Genomic DNA, 22,203 nt, shown 5'->3' on the forward strand with positions numbered 1-22,203 from the left:
GCAGGGAAGAAATTGTCAAGCAGGATCTTGAAGCAAATGAGGTTTATTAGCTCAAGTGTCCTAATAAAGACAGTTACATACGCCAGTTTGTGGTACTAGCAATCTTTACATAAATACAGATGGTATGATACATTACATGGTCAAATAGGGGCCTTTTTATACAGTTTTTGACACTCATGTGGGCAGGGTTAACCCAGTCCCTTTCTAGCTGGCACCGGAATGTCTGATCCGATAATTTAATATCAGGATATAATCTAATCTTGCATCTAACACAGTTTAACTTCCACATCAACCTGATGTCCTCAGACTTGATGTCTGCATTGTTAGGTTTCCCGTCTCTCTAACAAGACATGCACACAGGTAATGACCCCCTGTCTGGCTTTCAGGTCAAAGCAGGTGTTTGTCATTTCACATGGAAAGACTTACTTAGCATTTGCTGCTATCAGCAAAAAAGTCTTCCTCTAGCAAAGTTACAAACCCAAATAATGACATACTGTCTCCTAAGTTACAAATTGCTACCTCAGAAATACAATGCAATATAATACAATCAATACATTTCTAATATACAGTATCAAAAATCAGTACATTGTTATGTCCGTCTAGTCGCTGTTCAATGAAAATTGTTCAAATCGAATAGAGTGGTTCCAATTTACAAAGCGATTTAATAGCAAAAAGTAACAGTAACAATTAATAAATAAGTACAGCTGATTACACACGCAGGCGCTCTGGATCCAGCATACAGTCATTCAATCCTGAAGTCTGTGGTCAAGAAGACTGTATGATAGTCCCAGAGCTCAGTTTATATGCAGCTGGTGTTACATTGAAAACAGTAGAGATGATTTGGTATGTTTCCATTGGTTCAGGCCTCAGGTCAGTCTGGTATTAGGCAGGACATAGGTCAGTTCGAATGATGCCCTCCAAGAGTGAGGGTCAGCTCTCCAACAACTGCATGCTACATCTTCCCGCCGAAAAGCTGGTTCAAACTGGTCTATTTACATTACACACACAATATCATTCTGATCATTAATTCCCTATCATCCATAACTCGCATACGCAATGTGCGATCTCTTAGCCTGATGGAACCGGATGTCTGAGGATAAATAGGGGATTAGAATGATACCAAACATGATATGTTCCCTGTATCCTGAATCTTAGATCTCACTTAAGTGCATTTAACATTATTATATTTAACTATAAACTCTATTAAATTTGGTCATAAACGACTGTGTGTTGGAACTATTTTTACGTGAACTATTTACAATTGAATGTGTAAGTGTACATGTGTGTAAAAGTGTTTGCACGTGTTGTGGTTAAAATACACCCTAGCACGCTGCAGCTTGCTATTTGCATATTTTTAGACAAACACAATCAGATTGATGGATATTAATTTGAAACAACTACATCCAATTATTTGACTTTGACAACATTTACAACAATATAGTTTGGCACACTGTGCTAATAATTTAAATATATTATTACAATAAGTTATTTATAAGTGATCCAGCCACAATGACCCATGTCTCAAAGCACTGGCATAGGTTTATTCCTGTGGTTAAAACACTATGGGGTACACTGAGCTTCAGCTATTTCCTCGATAAATGAGTACCGAGACCTGCAAGGAGGTGGCTTATGACCATCACAAAGTGTGAGCATTCAATAAGACTGGGATGATTGCATTATCTAAACTTATTATTAATTCAGTGATGGTGGGAATATCTGTGGTAATATGCTTTTCTATAACACTACATACAGTACATTGGGATTTCTGCCCCACTTCTCCATTGTCTTCGCACCTTTCAGTGGCTCTAAATCTGTTAGTTGCTCCCACGCAAATGGGCACAGATTTCAGCCTGCGCTGAATATACTCCTTGCACTCCATTATCCATCAGTAGCTGCGTTGTGAGTTGTTTTTTTAATTGCTAACTGTGTTATACCATGTACTGTCTTGTTGGTTGCCCTTTGTACAGCGCTGCAAACCACATCTGGTGTGGTGGCTTAGTGATTAGCACTTCTGCCTCACAGCACTGGGGTCAGGAGTTCGATTCCTGACCATGGCCTTATTTGTGTGGAGTTTGTATGCTCTCCCCGTGTTTACGTGGGTTTCCTCTGGGTGCTCCAGTTTCCTCCCACACTCCAAAAATAATAGTAGGTTCAGAGGCTGAACTAGTGAGCGGTGGGTCCTGAGGCAGGGAGGAGGGAGCCTGGGCCCCCGACTCTCTGCATCTGCCATGTAGTGGGCCCTATTATCTCCATGGATCCCCGTTGCATGGCACCTGCTGCACCAATGGTAGTTCTGCCACTGATTGGCTGCTATTTAATTGACCTTAGTCTCTCTTGGTCTGTGTGTGTGTATGTTAGGGAATTTAGAATGTAAGCTCCAATGGGGCAGGGACTGATGTGAGTTCTCTGTACAGCGCTGCAGAATTAGTAGCACTATATAAATAGCTTCTGCTGATAATTGGGAGTGGAATTTAAGAGTAAATACTTGCAATACCACTTCTGGCAAGCAGAAGCACAGCCTTATTTTCTCTCTGCTCTATGCCATGTATGATTAAAGACCATTTCAAAATAATATAGTAAAACTGTAATATGTGCAGCTGAAGGGAAATTGCCCAATGGGCTGCTCTTATTTTTACAGAGAAAGACTTGTATAGAATTTTATTTCTGCTTCTCCCTTCAGAAAGAAGTATATGGTGTGGGGGTTATGAGGGGAAATAACATTTCGTCCAGCCCTCAGCTTTCATGTACAAGTTTCAAATCACTTTTTGTATCCACCAAGTAATTAAGGGTTCTTGATTGCATCATTTGTTTATACTATACATATATAAACAGCCAAATATAAATTACAATGGTCCAATTTAAAAAATCAAATTTAAAACAGGCCAAGCCTGATCTGAAATACCATAGTTATGACTCTTTTATTAGTTTTAAACTTCCGTGGGTTCACTTAAACTATAGATTATTAGTAACAAGAATATTTACAGGCGTGCAATGAACAAGGTGATGTTCTGCAGATAATATGGACTGAGAACAAAAAGAAATGGACCAGGTGCACACTACTCTCTAATATTTACAATAAGATTGGGAATGGAGAGAGGTAAACATAAAACTTAACTTTTATTAATACAAACAAAAAAGCGAAATAAATCCGACTGGGCTAATTTAAAAACAAATGTGTGTGTTAAAATCCACCGATTGAGTAGTTAAACCTCTAATGGTAAATATTAGGGATTAATCCTAGGTAGTCTAGTAATCAATTACTATTGTAATGCCATCATACTGCATGGGAAATAATATGTCTGTACACTATGATAGAAGATTTTCGGTATGGTAACCGCTTCCCATACAGTGATGTTGCAGCTATAAGTAGATTGTGTAAGCAAGCTCAGCTACAATAGGAACCTACTAATAAATTAAAGCACCGTGTCTTGCTAACTACCTAGCTGTTGCTCCTTCTAGCTTTGGATCTAATGGAGCGATATAGGGCAATAATCCCTATCGTGTTTTGCTAGCTGCCTAACTCTTGCTCCTTCTAACTTGGAATCTATTGGAGCAGTATAGGACAAATGATCCCTATAATAACAGGAGGCAAGGCACTCAATCAGCGGATCTTTTGTCCTATACTGCTCCAATAGATTTCAAGTGAATCTATGATCTTCTATCATAGTGTACAGACATATTATTTCCCATGCAGTATGATGGCATTACAATAGTAATTGATTACTAGACTACCTAGGATTAATCCCTAACATTTACCATTAGAGGTTTAACTACTCAATCGGTGGATTTTAACACACACATTTGTTTTTAAATTAGCCCAGTCGGATTTATTTCGCTTTTTTGTTTGTATTAATAAAAGTTAAGTTTTATGTTTACCTCTCTCCATTCCCAATCTTATTGTAAATATTAGAGAGTAGTGTGCACCTGGTCCATTTCTTTTTGTTCTCGGTCCATATTATCTATTGATGGTTGGTGCACCCTCTTTACCCATACAAACAATATATTATTTTTCAAGGTAATAAGCCAGGAGTTACTCTCTTTCACTGGTGCGACAAAACCCTTTTTTCTCTTTATCTCAATATTCTGCAGATCTCTGAACAACACGTTGTTACGTCCGTAACTATTGTCTGTAATACAGATTAGCTGATTCAATCGCTGGGGTTCCAAAGCACAAATGATTTATTACAAAAGAATAACAAGCAAAGTTTGGTATACATATGCATGCGCTGGTTGGCACCAATTCAAGCTTCAATCAGAAGGCTCTGGTTTCCCAGGCTAGAGGGGTACAATTTATACACTGTACAGTTGAAAAAAACCAGTAACATAACAAATTAGTTACAGTATAAAGGTCTTCATTCATAGGTTGAAGGGTATTGACCTCCCAAGAACCCGGTACAGCATTGGTGGATTCCTCTGGTCATTGAGATTGCCAGGTCGCCAGATTCCCGCCTCTAGACCTGTTTAAACAGTTTTTTATGATCCCTGTGAGCTGGAAATTTAGTGTATGAAAAAGTTCTATTATTTGTAATTAGTGTCTACAAGGTACGAACGCCACATAAACAACACCAGAAACCTTCTCATGTAATTGCGAGCAGATTGATACCAAACTCGCTACAATGTGTAAACATGATTTAGCTTCTTTACCACTGTTTTATATAAAACAATAGACAAACATTAAATTTATTTACATATTATTGTGATTATAATTAGGTTGTATATTCATCGCATCAGAACTAATTGTAGTGTACAGAAATAATTAATTACAACCTTCATCCAATTATTTTACTTTAACAACGTCTAACCTTATAAATAAAAATACAAGTACAATTTTTGTATACAAAATACAAAAATATAAGTTAAGTAAATGCCCCACTAAAGATATTATGATTGATATAAGTTTGTAGGTGGATACACCGAGTACCTCTGAAGTCAAATAATTATAATCTTGCACTGTGCATTGGTATTGCAGCAACATAAAAGTAACTCTATTCACTACCTTGGTGCCTTAAGGAGTTTGCTTTTTGTGTTTTGGAGGAATTGGTGATGTGATCTTTTATAAATATGGCAACTGTTGCAGCATGTACCAATTTAAACAACAGTTGCTTAGATTCTTTGCTCTGCAGTCATCTTTCAGAATAAAACACAGCAGCATCCTGCTGGGTAAGGCAGTGTTTATGTGTAATCTGGTGTGACACCCACTCCCCACGTCACCCCCTTCATGCATATATAGATGCAGCTGTCACGCAGTGGGTTCAGAACCCTCTCCGAGGCTCTGTGCTGGTGCGTTTCATCAACTGAAGCATTGTGAAGAGCCATGTCCCAACCTGAGGTAAGCAGTCTATTGCTAACAGTGTTACACTTAAGATTGTCATACTAAAATAAATCTGAAATTCCCTTTCACTCTGCTAATGGAAACAGCAGTTCTCTTTAGGACCTCAAGAGTGTTGGGTAACTTGCCAACAATCTGTGATATATTTATATCTTTGCTTTATTTTTTATTTCTTTTATAGATTGATTCTATGTTATAAAATACTTTCTGAGGTATGTGTAACAGTACCGCTCTAACATTTACCGTTCCAAGCTCTTTATTTACTGTTATCTTGTTTGTTTTCCCCAAAACTTTCTTGAGAGCCGTGTGTATGTATTTATGTAATATGCGCGGGTGTTATTTCTATTGTGTAGCAGTTTTTAAATGTTAATAAATTATTTGGTAAATAGACCAAAAATACTATTTAGAAAATGGATTTATGTCAGTTTTGCTGCTTTGTTGCATTGTCATTATGTCGTGTTGTGGAGAGGCTTCCTTCCAGCAGTCAAACATTTGTTTACAACCCAAAAAAATTATGTTTTCAATATTTGTCGCTTTGACACTTTGTCGCATTGTTGCATTTTTGATACTAAACAACCCTGTAAGACTTGACGGCTTTACCTTGACAGCTGTGGAAGATATATGCAAACAATAAAACAAACGTCTTATATATATATATATATATATATATAGACCTCTCTCTCTTTCTCTCATCTTCCCTTGGAAAGGTGGGCTGTGCTAATATGGATTCATGTCAGTTTTCTCATCTGAACATATAATTCAAGTTTTAAATAAATGAGTCCCAGTTTTTTCTAACACCAGCACTTCGACACTGAAAACTTCTATCAACTTCAGCACTACTAGTTCCCATACTACATAAGACTATACGAACCTGCAAATCTTTTTCACTCAGAAAGTTTGTTCATTTTGGGCAGCTCACCATTTCAGCTACGGCAGACACATTGTGAGACTCTGGGTGAAATAAATCTCAAGGTGACCCTGTGACTCAGTGTGTCTAAATTAGAAACTGTTGTCTTTGTCACTCTTGTTTCTCAGCAATGTGACAACAAAATGTCTTGATCATTATCCAGAGACTAAAGTTGTCTGGAGTTTAGTGAGCAGTTTCCTCCCAGCTCTGAAGGGTTAAAGCTATGATCTCATCCCTTCCCATCTAAATTACTGTAGCATGCCATAATGCCTATGTAAAGGGTGAGTGGTTTCTGTTATCCTAACACATGAAGATTTCTGTGCCTTTGTTTATAGTGCAGTCACTCACGTTTGTTAAACTCATTGTGTAATTTGACATATTCCAGTCACTTTGTACAGTGCAATTTTAAAACTGGGTTTTATGGTGGTGGCCACACGGGTGAGATTTGTTGTTCTTCAACTGTACTGCTGTTCCTTTTTACTTCAACGTACAAAACTTTTTAATCTCAGATGATTTGTTACATAACTTTTCAGTGCTTTTAGTAACTTTAATTTACACATTAATTATATTACATATTAACTGTTGCAATTCCCTTCTTCTCCCCTAACCGGACTTTCATCCCTAGAATATATCTTGTATGCAGCGACTAACTATCCTTTACAACAGGTTGCACCCACTTATCCCCCTTTCAGGTTGCCGTCCCCTGCAATATCCCAGGTATATGAACTCGGGATATTGCAGAGGGACAGAGCCTCCCACCCTAGAAATTTTCCCGGGTAGACCGTGTTCATACTGAACACGGGTCTGCACGGGTCTCCCTGGCAACATCACAAGAGGAGCTCTGATTTGCTCCTTTTGTAATGATGATTATTATTATTTTATTTTTTTTTAACTTTTCAATGGTGTTCGGTGAGACCTGGGTTACAAAACCCGGGTCTCACCGTTCACACTGGCAGCTAACCGCTTGAATAACCCTCCAAGAGACCCGGGTCAAATTCTGTGGTCAGTCGACCTGGGTAGTTGCCCCTAGACCCATTCGCACTGAGCCTCGACCCGATTCGTCGGGGCTCGCCCTGGCAAAAACCCAGTTCTTTTAGGCAGTGTGAATGAGGTATCAGTGGCATTCCCTCCCTTATACAACAACACTTTCCTCATGTCTCCAAAATTTCAAGCATTCTGTGAAAATTCACCTCTTCAAGCAAGCTTATCAAATTCCAGAGATAGCTTCTTAACCTTCCTAGGCTATTCTACCCGATTACCACCACTCTATACACTCCGTACAGGGTCTCCAAGAGGAATATTTGGTCCCGGTACAGGAACTTCTTAGGACCTCTTCCAAAGATGCTGAAGCTAGGTTGGGGGCTCCTCCCAATACACAGGCAGGTCAGGGCCACCAGGCAGACCCGGGCCCTGGTACTTTGTACTTACTCTTTCCCCCCCATCTTGACACCCCTGCCTCTACACTTATTCTCCTTCTAAATTCAGCCCTCTGGTCCCCAAACCAATTTTGCTGCATGACTGCATCATACATATAGCCCAACTAAGCACTTTCCCATTGCAATCTGCAGAAGCAAATGTAAATAAACGCGGATCATAATGGGTATACTGAATGCACACCACTTTTGGTGACTATCATTAAATTAAATGAACTGACAATCCCTGAAATCCTAACTATAATGCGTAACTCCTGATCACAATAGTGGAATCCTGAAAGTTAAAGCCACAGACCAAGAATGTAAGGATTCAACACTAGCTCCAGGTGACAGCTGACAGAACCCAGTTCATAATGACAACTAGAAACACCTTTTCTTATTTCCTGTAATCAGCTCTCTGTTAAGAACAGTAATCTAGCTAGTAACCTCTCCTGGGCTATCGCACAGCTTTCTGTACTCTGCATTCAGTCCTTCAGTGAAAAGGTAGAGTTAATCAGAATATTTGTCTCAGCTGTTTGTAGCCTTTATACAATCTCTCAATTCTACCAAACCATTTCAGGAGCAAAGTTTTGTTTTGGATTTGTCTGTGTTTGCATTGAAGAAGACTTGTTTTGTTTGACTGTACATCACGATTCTACCTCTTCCAATCCTTCAACCTGGGTTTCGTCCTCCACTATTCTACCTTCTCCAATTCCTTGACCTTGGCATCGTTCATCACTATTGTACCGTCTACAATCCTTTAACTACAGCTTGTACCTCACTACAGGAACTAGTGACCTGTGGGCCCCAGTGCAGGGAGGCGGGAAGGAGGAAACAGGGACCCGACCCTCTGCATCTGCCATGCAGCAGGACCCATTATCTTCATGGGCCCTGGTGCACAGCACCTGCTGCACCAATGGTAGTTCCGCCACCGCTGCTATGAATGGTTGGTCAGCCCACTCAACCACCTGACCACAGGATCTCAGTTTGTTGTCTGGAGGCCTAAAGTAACTGCACCCTTGCATTTTGATGGCAACCTGAAGGGTGCAGGGAATTCATGACCCAGATTTGCCTACAGTTTTGAATACAGCCTTGTCCCCTATATAGAAGATCAAAGTAGGCTGTATCAACGACTTACTGACTGGCCAGACTTTAACCTGGGTCACACTACTCCATGAAAGGGACAATCTGCGGATGGGTAACAGTAAGGACTTTTTGGTCACATTGCAACTCTCCAGGTCGCACCACCAATGTTTCCACAAGACTGGCGTGAATTGAGCAACGTGGCCGCTCAGTTGCCCAGTATGCCATCAAATTCCAGAACTTCGCAGCATCCACTAATGGAGCTTAACTAGACATCCATTTAGGATTGGGTCCTTAGGACCTGGAGCAATAGGTGAGTATAGTTCAGTATCGTCTGCATAGCAGTGGTACTCCAGGCCATCACGTCTGATTAGTTTACCCAGATCAAATCAACTGTAAGTAGGAGAAGAAGAAGAAGAAAATAGATTACTTAACAAAACATATAGTTGTGGGTTTTATATCTGAATGTATTACAAATGTTAGCAGATATTGAAATATCATATGGAGGTAGACACTCAAGCCATTCATTACATGTACTTTAATTAACAATAGAGAGGCATAATGACCATTATTATAATCACACTAAAAATTAAATCATGGCCCAGGATTTATAGACTTTTTTTTTTTATTGATTTTTTTCCAATCATGCTATCTATCCAAGTATGTACCACACTCAAATAATTGAAATTTTAAATAAATTTGTCCCTACAACCAAACAAACTCTTTCATGAAGCTTTTTAGAAGGTTTAAGAATCTTGTTTGACAAGTATATTCCTGTTATTTTCCCAAAATATTTTTCAGTGCTGCATGGTTTAGTGATGACCTTGTTTTCTGTGGCAAAAAATGAAGGAATCTCTTGCAACTTCACATGGCGGAGAATGTTCTTTATTCTTTGAAACCCTTCCTTCTACTCAGATGGTTATCACATCTAGGGGTATATTTAGTAAACTGTAGGTTTGAAAAAGTGGAGATGTTGCTTATAGCAACCAATCAAAGTGTAGTTAATACATTCTACAAAATGATAGCTTGGATCTGATAGGTTGCTATAGGCAACATTCCCACTTTTTCAAACCTACAGTTTAGTAAATATACCCCCTGATGTCCAATTGCATCTCTAGTGTTAAGAGTCTTCTAAATGTGTTAGCTGTGTTGATTAAAGATGGCCACAGCTATAGAGTATCGCTAGATAGAGGAGAAACATAAGATATAATACATTCTATCATGGCAGAGGGAGGAGTTTCTTGGATAAGTCTGATCTGGCTTATCATTGGTAATTTAGTTTACTTGCAGACCAGCATATGTGATCGCAAACACGCAGCTTGTACAAAGTCATGGGACTCCTATGCTACAATGCCCTTCTTGATGTCAGACTTGGCGGGTGGTGTAATTAGTGTTTTGTCAATAATTTTGGTTAATTTTAAACTTTGTCACATTGAAATAATTGCTGGAGAGAAATGGGCACAAGACTATTAAAATTTTTATACGTTTTTTTTTACCTCTTCTCCTGTGATTCCAATGTGGGAGCTGCCTATTTTGCCCTCATCTTTGACCCCCGCAACAAACATTTATTGTAGAAGCAGCAGCTTGTCACGGGCACTAGGAGTCTTTACCCAGGGATCACCAGGTGATAGGCTTACCAGAGCAGTATAGATGGTAATATGGTACTCTGGTAGCGGGGTGATCACGGAACAGGAGACAGCAGATGGTAGAGATGCTCAGGAAAGTCTATGACTAGCAGCACTGGTAATATGGATGTAGTAATACACGAGGAACTGTATGGACAAAGGACACGTGAGGGTAGTCAGTGGTCTGCGGTAGCAAGTTGTACCACTGCTATAGTGAGGAAGAATGTCCAACAGAAACGAGGAGGTGATGAGAGTCAGCGGTCTGCGGATAGCAAGTTGTACCACTGTCTGAGTGAAGGAATGAAATCCAAGTGGAGGTATCCGGGGAGTCAGTGGTCTGCGTTAGCAAGTTGTACCACTGAATATATATGTGAGGAGGAGCACGGGGAGAGACTGCAATACAGGGGATACACGGGCACCTTAAACTTGATCCACAATAACATGCACAATATATTAATGACTGAACAGCACTGCAATAATAGAAAGTCACTTGAGGTAATCCGGCACAAGATAACACAGTCAATGATGGCAATAGTCTCAGCGGATAGTAAACTCCAGAGGAGAACAAACTCAGTCCAGCAAGATATGCAATACACCAGCACAGTCAATGAGAAGTATGCATACCGTGGTTCAGAAGCAGGCTGTCAGACAGGAGTGCAGAGATACCTGAACGGCTGGAGGCCGGCAGGATGCGAAGTCCCTGGAGGGGTGAAGCGGTAATCAAGTAGGTGCAGCGCACAGGTAGGTAGACCAGCAGGGGAACAAATACTCAGGAAGCAGTAGTATGTAGGACTGGACTCCTGGAGGACCCTGAAGAGTAGCGATGATCTAGATGAGATGAAAACAGTGAGGCGCAGATCCGATGCAGACTGGCGAGTAGAGACCAGCGGGAACACGAAGAAGCACGGAGAGCGGGTCAGCTGTTGTAGGACGAGTAGAACTGAGAAGTAGCAGCAGCAGGACTCTGCAGATACACGGAGGTAGCGGATAGCAACCAGCAGGTGCAGCAACGATGAAACACGGGAGAGCAGAGCTGAGCTGGAACTGTTGAGCACGGAGAGTAGCGAATAGGAATCAGCTGTAGCAGTTTCGAGGAAACACGGGAGAGATGAGATGAGCTGAAGACTGAAGCGCACGGAGGCAGCGGATAGGAATCAGCCAAACAGTCACGATGAAACACAGGCGAGTTGAAGTAGATTGAAGACTGTAGTGCACGGAGGCAGCGGATAGGAATCAGCTAACAGTCATGATGGCACACAGGTGAGCTGAAGTAGATTGAAGACTGTAGTGCACGGAGGCAGCGGATAGGAATCAGCTAACAGTCACGATGATACATAGCAGAGTTGAAGTGGCTTGAAGACTGTAGTGCACGGAGGCAGCGGATAGGAATCAGCTAACAGTCACGATGATACACAGCAGAGTTGAAGTGGCTTGAAGACTGTAGTGCACGGAGGCAGCGGATAGGAATCAGCTAACAGTCACGATGATACACAGGAGGGTTGAAGTGGTTAGGAAACCACAGGAGTAGAAGTGGTCTGGAAACCACAGGAGTAGAAGTGGTCTGGAAACCACAGGGGTCAGCAGCGCTGAATACACGAGGAAACACAGGAACACCTTCAGAGGCTCATGGGGAATGAGACTCCAAGATCAGGCAACGTGGTATTGACCACAGGTGCTTAATATAGGGAGTGTTGCCTGATCTGCCAATTAAGTTAAAGGAACAGGTACTGAAGGGTTTGAAAGGGCTGCGCATGCGCAGACCCTCAGGATGGAGGACGACCACGGTTCCTAAATATACGGGAAGAAGCACTCACAGTCCGGTGAGTGACACAGCTTAACAGTCTAGAGTAATGACTGGTGTCTTGTGGTTGTTCTGGTCATGATGACCTGCTCCTACCAGCATAAAGTAGTGACTGGTCTCTTGTGGCCAGCTTACTGCACTTATATAGCCCTAGGACACCTGTATCACAGATAAAATGCACCCATATATAATGTGGTCAGCGACACAGTGGCACAGTGTTTAGCATTGCTGCCTTCCCCCGTATTTGCATGGGTTTCCCCCCACAGTATAAAAACATTCTGGTAGGTTAGTGTTTGTGTGGTAGAGAATTTAAACTACTAGGGCAGGTACTGGTGTAAATGGTTTAAGACAGTGGTTCCCAAACTGTGCACCTAGGCTCCCTGGGGTGCCTCGGCAATCTCACAGGGGTGCCTTGGCCAGGGCCAATGATAAGCAAGCCGGAGGACTACTTGGTAATTGTTTTGGCTTAGGGGTGCCTTGAAAAAATTATGGAGGCCCTAAGGGTGCCTTGAACTGAAAAAGTTTGGAATCCACTGGTTTAAGGAGATATGTAATATGTTTATGCTATATAAAGATAATGCCCGCTGTTGAGTTGCCTGGCGATAGTAGCCTACCTGTCACCTGTTGGATCAGGTACTATTTATTTATTTATTTATTAATAGTCATTTATACATTGAGACAGCAATGCTAACCAGTGTGCTACCATGCCGGCCAATTATTAGAGTTTGGCATGTTAATACCAAATACTGAAGTATAGGATCATGTGCTGGCTATTCAATACTTTGATACTGTATAACTTAATAACATCACAAAAGTAATATTACCATATTTATTAGAGCAAAGAATAATGTAATAACAGTAACAATAGAATCTACAATGCTATAACATTCTACAATATACACACACATAGATGAATGCCTAGCCACTAAGAACACCCAGCCAGGACCATACCTCCAGATCTAGGTAAAGATGAGCAGCTAACTAACTGCACATGAAAATGTACTTACCTCCATAACATGTGATGGATTCTAATATGGGATGTGACCTTGGAGTGGGATGTGACCTTGGACTGTAAGATCATATGGGCAGGATCATTTTTAACTTCTGTTTCTTGTCATTGTGTTTATTATATTTTGTATTATGGCTCCCTCAATGTTCAGTGCTGCGTAATATGTTGGCACTTTATAAATAAATGATAATATTAATTTTAATAATAATAAAAATAATATTAATAATGGAATACAAAAGGTGCTCTACTAAAAGTACATATCTACAACCAATTACTGGTATCACTAACCCAGTAACAACCCCTAAAATGCATCTCAATCCCCTTGAAGCTTATTTTAATGTCATAACTCTGCAATGTGAAATCTATTTTTTTTTATTTATAATTTATTTTATTTGTACTGTGTATTGCATGAAAAATGAAAACAGCATTATAAATCTGGTATATTTTGCTCTGTGTGGAGTGGGTGTCCTATTTGACATTAGTTTTGCATACTGAGGTTCTGCAGATCATTCTGGAGTCATTTACTTCCATATTCTATTTATTCTTATATTGTGTTTCTATATACAAACTGTAACAAGTTGTCAGTTGAGCAGACTGTGGCAGAGACAGGTTGCTGTGTTCATGTTAGGAATTCTATATATATTTCTGGCACTTGCTGATGAATATTTGTTGGTTCAAACTTTTTTTCCAGAATGCCCCCGTTAAAAAGAAGAGGCCAGTAATGAAGGAGGAAGATCTCAAAGGAGCAAAAACTAAGCTCAGCCACCAAACTCCAATCAAATCCAAGACATACCAGGTTATGAAAGAATGTGGTGAGTACAGGCACAAATACGTTTTTGCACTAAAATGTCACAGTATCTCCCAAAACTATGTTTAGAGCTTTTTGTGGTTGTGATTTGCCAAAAATTAAAACAACCCATTGGGCCCAAGTCATCCATTTGTTTATCCATATACAATGAAGAACCCAATCATGCCTACTTCCATGACTTCACCAATTTTGACGTTTAGTTCCACAACAGAGCTGCACACGTGGACAAATGCTTGTGTTCTACCTGAGCACTAAAAGGATCTAAATTCAATTTGGCCACTGGTCAGATTGGATATATCTGACAGACAGGTAGGCACACTTATGTTCGGTGGGTGACTGTTTATACAAGCAGAATGCAGTTAGTCCGATCCACTTAAACTCTCTCTGTTTCCACCAACACTCGCAAGAAATGTCTGTGAGGCTGGGGGCAGTGCTATTGCCACTGCAGGGGTGGTGCTGCCACTGTAGGTCCTAGAAATGCCCCACTCCTGAGGTCTCCACTCTGCTCTTCTGAGCAACAGTGAGCCTGTGTGAGTTTGGTACGTGCTAACCAGGAGATTGAAACGGCATTTTTGGGCCCTCCCTCAAATTTTGCTATGTGGCTTGGCAAAGGCCTGTACCACGCCTGCCCTCAGCTATATGCAAGCTCTGTCTGGAGTTTCTGAAAAGGAACAGACGTCTCAAGGAAAATCAGCCCATATATTGAAATTAGTTTAGAATATCTGACAAGCCTTTGTAATGGCTGCAATCTGCAGAGCAGTGAGTTTTGTAACTTTTCCGAAGCAAGATATGCAGTATATAATGCTTGTTGGCTAACTATGGAATGTGTAGGGCAGACATATACAGACAATAGGAAAATTACACTTCTAAGGATCTAGTACTTGTTTCAGCAATTAGAGTTACATTGTATTCCAACTGAGTCTCAAACATCGCTAGCATTCATTGTGCAGATAAACTAATTAACAAATACGGAAGCATAGAGTAAGATGATTAATTTATAACAAAATAGAACAGCAAGTTAATCACATAAACATGAATAATGAAGAATATTTAAAATAAAATGTATAAACAACAAAATCACAAAATAAAACCATATATCAAAAATCAAATGAATACTTGAACAAGGATCCCATTTGTTTTTATACTTTAACAGAAATGTCTGCCTACTGCTGATTAGAAGTCTAGTGGGATACTTTCCTTGGGTCCTAGCAATCTATGGCGACATTTGCTTGCTGTGTGTATTGCCTTAAGTGTCACCCAATGCTTCCTATAGCATGAATTAAGAATTTGGGTTGAACTATGTGGGCTTACCTAAATATTATCTAAGTCTCCTAAAATTTGCTTCTACAGCATTGCTTCAAAAAACAGCTTAGAAATTTCCCATGACCCTTTGCTGCTGGTCATTTACATCTGAACATGTCACATATTGGAGCATTACAGTATAGTGCACTAAACTCCAAATAGACTTTAGCCTACGCATAATAAATAATGGATATTGTCATAGAGAAAAACTTTCAGGCACAAATGTTAGAAACTTTAAAACCTAAGGACACTTGACAATGTTTTATAATGCTGTAGAAAATACATACATACTATGGGATACATTTTTTTTTAAAGCTTTGGTGACGAAGCTTCAAGCTGCAGAGGCTTGCATGTTCTTTCATATGCTGATGAAACATAGCTAGTACAACATGTTTACACTGCATAAACGGCAGCTAAATCTGCAACTGGCTGTTGACCAGTCATCACCACCCAACCATGGTACATTCTAATTTATATCAGAGTCTAAATGAAGAGGTCTAAAGTTTAGACGTTGCATCTGGCTAACAGGGATTATCACTTCAACCGCCAGGAGGTCACTTGTTGCCTGTCAGTTCCTGATAATTAGGAGTATATCCAGAAACATGTAGTGCCTGAGTAATTAAAGAAAGTAAGGAAAAAAATAAGAGTAATTGTCCTTCAAGATATACAATGTTACAATGCAAGGGTTACAAATCAGTTTATTAGTTTGCATATAAGTTAAATACTGGCTGTATTTTTATATAGCACACAAATAGTTGAAAGCTTTATTTTTACACTGAAATTTAAAGTTGATCTACGACATGCCCTACCCCAACTATAAATCTGTCCCCACATATAAAAAATGAATAACTTTGCACCTGGGCAAAACCATGTTGCATTGGAGGGGGATGTAAATTTAGAATGTGATGGCAGATTTATTGTTGGGGTAGAGCATGTCCTAGATCAACCTTAAATTTCAGTATACAAATAAAGCTATCAAGTATTTGTGTGCTACTTGAAAAAACAGCCAGTATTTATCTTATGTGCAAAATAATAAACTAATTTGCACCCCTTGCATTATAACAGTTTTGTCCAGGAGAAACTTATTTTTTTTGCCTTACTCTCCTTAATGACTCGTAATTCTTCCAATGAAGTAATGGAGGAATGAATGATGTATTGAGGGGAATCATCATGTGGAGTGCATGCATTCAGGGCATATTCACTCATTCATTTATTAGAGAGCAAGTCTTGATTTTTGTGAGTGGATACAAGTAGGATCGATAATCTGGACTTTGAGAACATACTGGTGCCCACTGGATCACTTCAAGCATAGAACAAGTTATATCTACCCTTCAGTAACCTACACTTTATTGCAGATAACTTCTACATAACTTCTACAGCAGTTTCTCCTTATTCATTTCTAGAACAATCTGGAAGTGCAGCTCCGTCTGTGTTTAGCCAGAACAGGACAGGAGTGGAGACAGCCTTTGAGAAGCCAAAACAAGGACCGGCAAAAAGTGTGTTTGGATGAATTGCAATAATGATGAAAGAACTCCAGCATCTATGATTTTGAATGGACTGCGTGAAATGTCTTACAATCGCCTATGTTCACCCACTTATCTTTAAAGTTGCTTATGCTGCAGTTGCCTTTATGTGACGGTCTTGTTTTGCATACAAGTCACAGGTAGTCTATGGACCCTCAGGACGGAATCATCAGTCAAATTTAGAATTAGAAATTAAATTGTGGGAACTGTTCAGAATTAGCTGTAGTAATATAATGAGTGGAAATGTGGCCATAGATAGGTTGCACTTATAATTAATTCAGAGGTTCATCTTGCATATGTACCCATATCCAAATGTATTCCTGATTATTTATATTAAATATTACAACCTTAATTTAACCAGGCAACATATTTTTGTTCTTAAACTGTTCCTTGATCTATGTATGATACAGAAATTTGCATTAATAGGGAACATTACCCCAATAGTAATAGTACATACTGATTGATAGCTAGGTATGAATCCTCACAAGATCACATATAGATGAAGTGTTGTTATAAAGAACCACTGCCCTCAGCTCTCTAGTTGTTGCTGAAGTCAGTGGGGGAACTCACCGTTGCATGTGGTGCAGCGTTTATGGGGCCTTGAGATAAGTGGGGCGTGACAAAGACGGTGTATCACACCCCTGGTTGAATTACATACAGTATCAGTACAAGACACTCAAGCTGCCTCAGGCTTTCTGAGCTATGTTCACTTTATTTTCCTAACAGAAAACATGGATAGCATGGATACTTGTGGTGTTTGTGTTTTATTTCAGCTATGTTTTTCTACATATTTTGCCAATAAACCAATAAATATGATGTTGGTGTTGATCTGATAATTATTTATAATGTGTAATTTGATTTCTGTTGGAGATACTATGGAAATTTAAACCAAAGTCTGTTGGTTTCTTTGAAGCATTTTTATTACTCCATTAACATCATTATAGTAACAACCTTGGGCTCTGGCATTGTAATCGTTTCAACGATTACCATAAATCCGACAAAGAGGACGCCTACAAGTCTTTGCTTAAGTCTTTACTTAACCTGCGGGGTCCCGACATTGCTGCTTTAAATTAACATTGATGGAGCTCGCAGTGACATGAAAGTGTACTGCTGGACACCTGTTTATTCGCATGAGTAGCTGTCAGCATGATGGTGCGATCGGAAATCTGCAGGGTCAATTTGGAGGTAAGTCTGAATGGATTGCAATCATTTTTTGTAAAATCTGAATTTGTTGGTAGGCGTCCTCTTTGTTGGACTTATGGTTCAACCGTACCCAACCCCTCTGGTGGAGAATCAACTTCAATCTTTGGCTCTGAATATCGCTGTTGCTTCCTTGAGTCTGATGATACATAAATTACTTTGAAAGTGTGTCCATATTGCAACAAGTTTCCAGTGATACTCTCCCAGAGCCGTTATCTGTGCATATTGCAGTTGCTTCGGCGCTGTACTGCGGCTAGCGAGTCTATGTTCAGCGCTACTGTGTCATCATTGCTGTATTCAGATTGATTTCTATTGTTACGCATACACTGTATTGACAAAAGTATTCGGACGCTTGATCATTACAACAAGAGGGACTGTAATTACATTGTATTCAAATACATATCATTTAATATGGAATTGGTTTCCCTTTTGCAGCGATAACAGCTTCCACTCTTCTTGGAAGGCTTTCCACAAGATGTTGGAGAGTTTCTGTGGAAATTTGTGTCCATTCATTCCGTAGAGCATTTATGAAGTCAGGCACTGATGTTGGATGAGAAGGCCTGGTTGGCAATCTCTGTTCCAGTTCATCCCAAAGGTGTTCAATGAAGTTGAGGCCAGGGCTCTGTGAGAGCCAGTCCAGTTCTCCCACACCGAACTCATCAAACCTATGTCTTTGTAGTCCTTGCTTTGTGCACTGGGCACAGTCATGTTGGAGTAGAAAAAGGCCTTCCCCAAACTGTTGTCACAAAGTTGGAAGCATAGCATTGTCCAAAATAACGTATCCTGAAGCATTAAGAGTGCCCTTCACTGGAGATAAGGAGCCTAGCCCAAACCCTGAAAAACAGCCTGTCGAAGTCAGCAAATTGGATAAAGTCATTTTAATTGATGTCGAGCAAACTTGGTTGTCTTTGTCTGCTAATATGCGTAGAGCACGCTACGGCGTGGAAGGGCGTACGCAGCCACAAGACGTGGCAATAGCAGTTTTTACACATTTACACACATTCGCACCAATAGGCATCTCTGTAAATAGTACACATTAATTATAGTTGCAACACATAGTTATTTATGTCGAAATATAGTAGTGTTTATGTGTAATATTATAAGTTATATGCATATTAGTGATACATATGGTACAGGTTAAAGGAAAGGTGTCATGTCTGGTATCATATTGATCCCCTTTACATCAGCAGCTGTCCGTTTCATTCGGCAAAGAGATCGCACATTGCATACTCTAGTTATTGATGTAAGGGAATAAACCTTTAATATGATGCTGACTATAAAATGCTAATGGACTAGTTGTAACTGGAGTCTTGGCGGAAAAGAAAGGAGCACATCCCCTGGAGAGATGACCCCCACCTTTGGATTCTTTAGTTTGAACTAGCCTATGATCTGCAACCCCCTGTACCTTCCTGAAGCCTGGACCAATAGAAGCAAGCTACACCATCTGCATTGTTTTACTGTATTTCTGTTTGTCTGTTTGCATATAAGCAGGAGATTTTCATGTAGTGTTCAGTCATATTGATCACAGACTTCAGACCTGAATGACTGTTCACTGGATCCAGAGTGCCTGCGATAAGTAACGGCTGTACTTATTATTTCGATTGAATTATTCTGCTACTTTTTGAGAATAAATATTTGTGCGTTGGAAACACAAATCGAGATTCGACAATCGTTATTGGATAGCGACAAAACGTGAATAACATTTTGGGGGCTTGCGGCGGAGGTTACGTTGCCGGACAATACACAAGACCAACGGATTTCGGTTCCGCAACAAAGGATGGAGATGCGTCATATACGGGTAAGAACGCAATGTGTTCAAAACCTGAATTTTACTCTGTGTTGTGAAACCGAATGCCCGTTTTGCATAATCTGAAGGTGCTATTAAAGTAATTTTGTCGTTTTAAAATAAGCATTGCCCAATCAATTGAATGTGTGTCCAAAGCACAAAGTGATTTATTTTTAACAGATGTAAATAGTCAACAATTCAATACATTATTATATCATGATAAAGTACAGTACAGCACAGCCAATACCAAAAGATAAGTACATACCAATGCAATCGCTTGCGCTCGCTTGCGCACCCACGGGACCCGTTGGACAATATTCTGTATAGAATATTGTGTCAGAGTTGACTGAGGCCCCAGTGAGATGCAGCTAATATATATACAGTCAGTGTTTCATTGTGAACAAAAGAGATGATGTAGATTGTTTCTATAGGTCCAGACGTTGGGTGGGTCCAGGCCAGCCAGGTAATAGGTTGATTCAATCTAAGGAATCCAAAGGTGGGGGTCTTCTCTCCAGGGGGTCTGCTCCTTTTCATAGCCAGTATCATACAAAGGTTTTACTCTCTAATATCAATAACTAAAGTATGCAATGTGCGATCTCTTCGCCGACTGCACCGGACAGCTGCTGATGATTAGGGCTTCAATATGATATCAGGCATGACACCTTTCCTATTACCTAAACCTTTAATAACACTACAATGTACATATAATCAACATATATATATATATATATATATATATATATATATAGACTAATAATAAACCGAATACTATCTGCTCCTGAATTACAGTGTAACAGAACAAATATGAAATTATATAAATAACTAACTGTTGTAATGCGAGTGTGTGTGTGCGTATTTTACCGTGCGAACGCACCACGTCACGTAACACGTGGCGTACGCTTCGCAATACGCACGGCAAACCAATATTAAACCAATATACTTTCGTTCATCCAATTATACGACTTCAACAGTGCGCTAACTTGAATCTAGGGACAAAAGAAAAAACTGTTTCTTTTTATTGTCATATTGCGTTTTTAATGTATTGCATTGCTTAGCGTATGTGCATTTCCTGCTTAGCGTACGTGAACTTCCGGTAGATTTTCCACGTGGTCAAACAATCTTTTTGATAGCTATTATACATGCATAGTATAATCACTTGTGAAAGCCTCTGAAACGTTATTACTATTGTTGGGAACTTTGATTTTCTACGCAGAAAAGGTGTATGTTGTGTGATTTTGTGATTTCAATACACTAAAGTTATGATCTATTGTTGAATAGAGTGTCAGTTGCTGTCTGACGAGGCAGGTGCCCAACTGGTGAACGGCATATTAGGCAGATATACCGAATGCGAAAACTAGGAGGTTTTCGCCAAGAGAGCCCAATAGATCTCATGGTTTACTGATAATTAGTATTAATAGGCGATGCGATCTGACCGTACGGTAAGGACAACCGTGAGTGTGAATTGGGAGAGCAGCTTGGAGGAATTATACTGGAAAGGCTGGTTGATTGTATTGACTTTGCGCTACCAGCGATAATAAACTCAACAGATTTTGTGGTAGAGCCGGGGTATCGAGGAGCTGATAGCCCTGGGGCCCACAGTGATATTTCTGTGTTAGGGGTCCTCGCCGGGTGCGAGAAGAAGCGAGTGGACGCGGCTAGCGGAAATACGTCCACGGCCATTAGAGATCTCTAGCGGTAGATTGATTGTAGCAACAGGGTTGAAAGTGTTTGTGGAAGAGACAAAGTATTGTGGTATATTTGTGGTCCACATAGATATTAATACTGTTCAACATGGGTGCTAAGCATACGCTAGAGATGGCCAGTGTACTGCCTAAGGAAGGGCTTATTGGTTCAGCGAGGTTTCTTATGTGTAAGAAATATGGTGAATATGCAACGGTTTATTGTGACACGTGGGTCAAAATGACCAAGGATTGTGTTTGGCTTTTCCCAACAATAGGAAGTTTTAATTCAGAGGTACTGAATAATGTAAAAGATAAAGTGTGGTTGATTAAGTCAACAAAAGTGAGAAATAAACATAATGATTATTTAAAATTGTGGCAAATGGAAGGCAACACGTGGCAGAGCAGCGAATGCACAGCGGAAGTAGGTGTGGCAAAAAGCACGCGCACTAAGGAAGTAGCCGTTGAGAAGCGTGGAAACCCTATGTGGTGGGAGGAGTAAGTACAGCCGTTATTAAAAATGAAAAAAAGGAATTTTTCTAAGTTATATCCTGTTTTAAGTCAGTTTAAAACAAGTGTTTCGGATGAAGAAGATGAACCCACTGTAATTTCAGCCATTGCCCATGCTGTTAATATGCTAGAGGTTCAGCATAAGTATGGAAAGGGGGCAATGGCTGAGATAGGTGAGAGTAGTGTTACCACTAGGAGGGATAACATCCAAAGTACTGAAATAGTTACT

The 22,203-nt window shown here is 40.0% G+C and overlaps 1 protein-coding gene across 2 annotated transcripts in view; it reads left to right on the forward strand.

The window, feature by feature from the left end:
- STIMATE (STIM activating enhancer) overlaps nucleotides 1–17,615 on the forward strand; it is a 43,033-nt gene extending 25,418 nt beyond the window's left edge. Inside the window, exons 9-11 of one of the 2 annotated variants that reach the window (XM_075183043.1) lie at nucleotides 11,037–11,052; nucleotides 13,858–13,978; nucleotides 16,680–17,615. In XM_075183043.1, the coding sequence (XP_075039144.1) occupies nucleotides 11,037–11,052; nucleotides 13,858–13,978; nucleotides 16,680–16,786 (244 nt within the window). In that variant the 3' untranslated portion in view covers nucleotides 16,787–17,615. Of the gene's footprint in view, nucleotides 1–5,220; nucleotides 5,330–11,036; nucleotides 11,053–13,857; nucleotides 13,979–16,679 lie in introns of those variants that run through there. The other variant, XM_075183042.1, reaches the window with a different exon arrangement.
- The last annotated feature ends 4,588 nt before the right edge of the window (nucleotides 17,616–22,203 follow it).

This window comes from Mixophyes fleayi, chromosome 8 (genome assembly GCF_038048845.1).
Source record: "Mixophyes fleayi isolate aMixFle1 chromosome 8, aMixFle1.hap1, whole genome shotgun sequence".
Lineage (NCBI taxonomy): Eukaryota > Metazoa > Chordata > Amphibia > Anura > Limnodynastidae > Mixophyes > Mixophyes fleayi.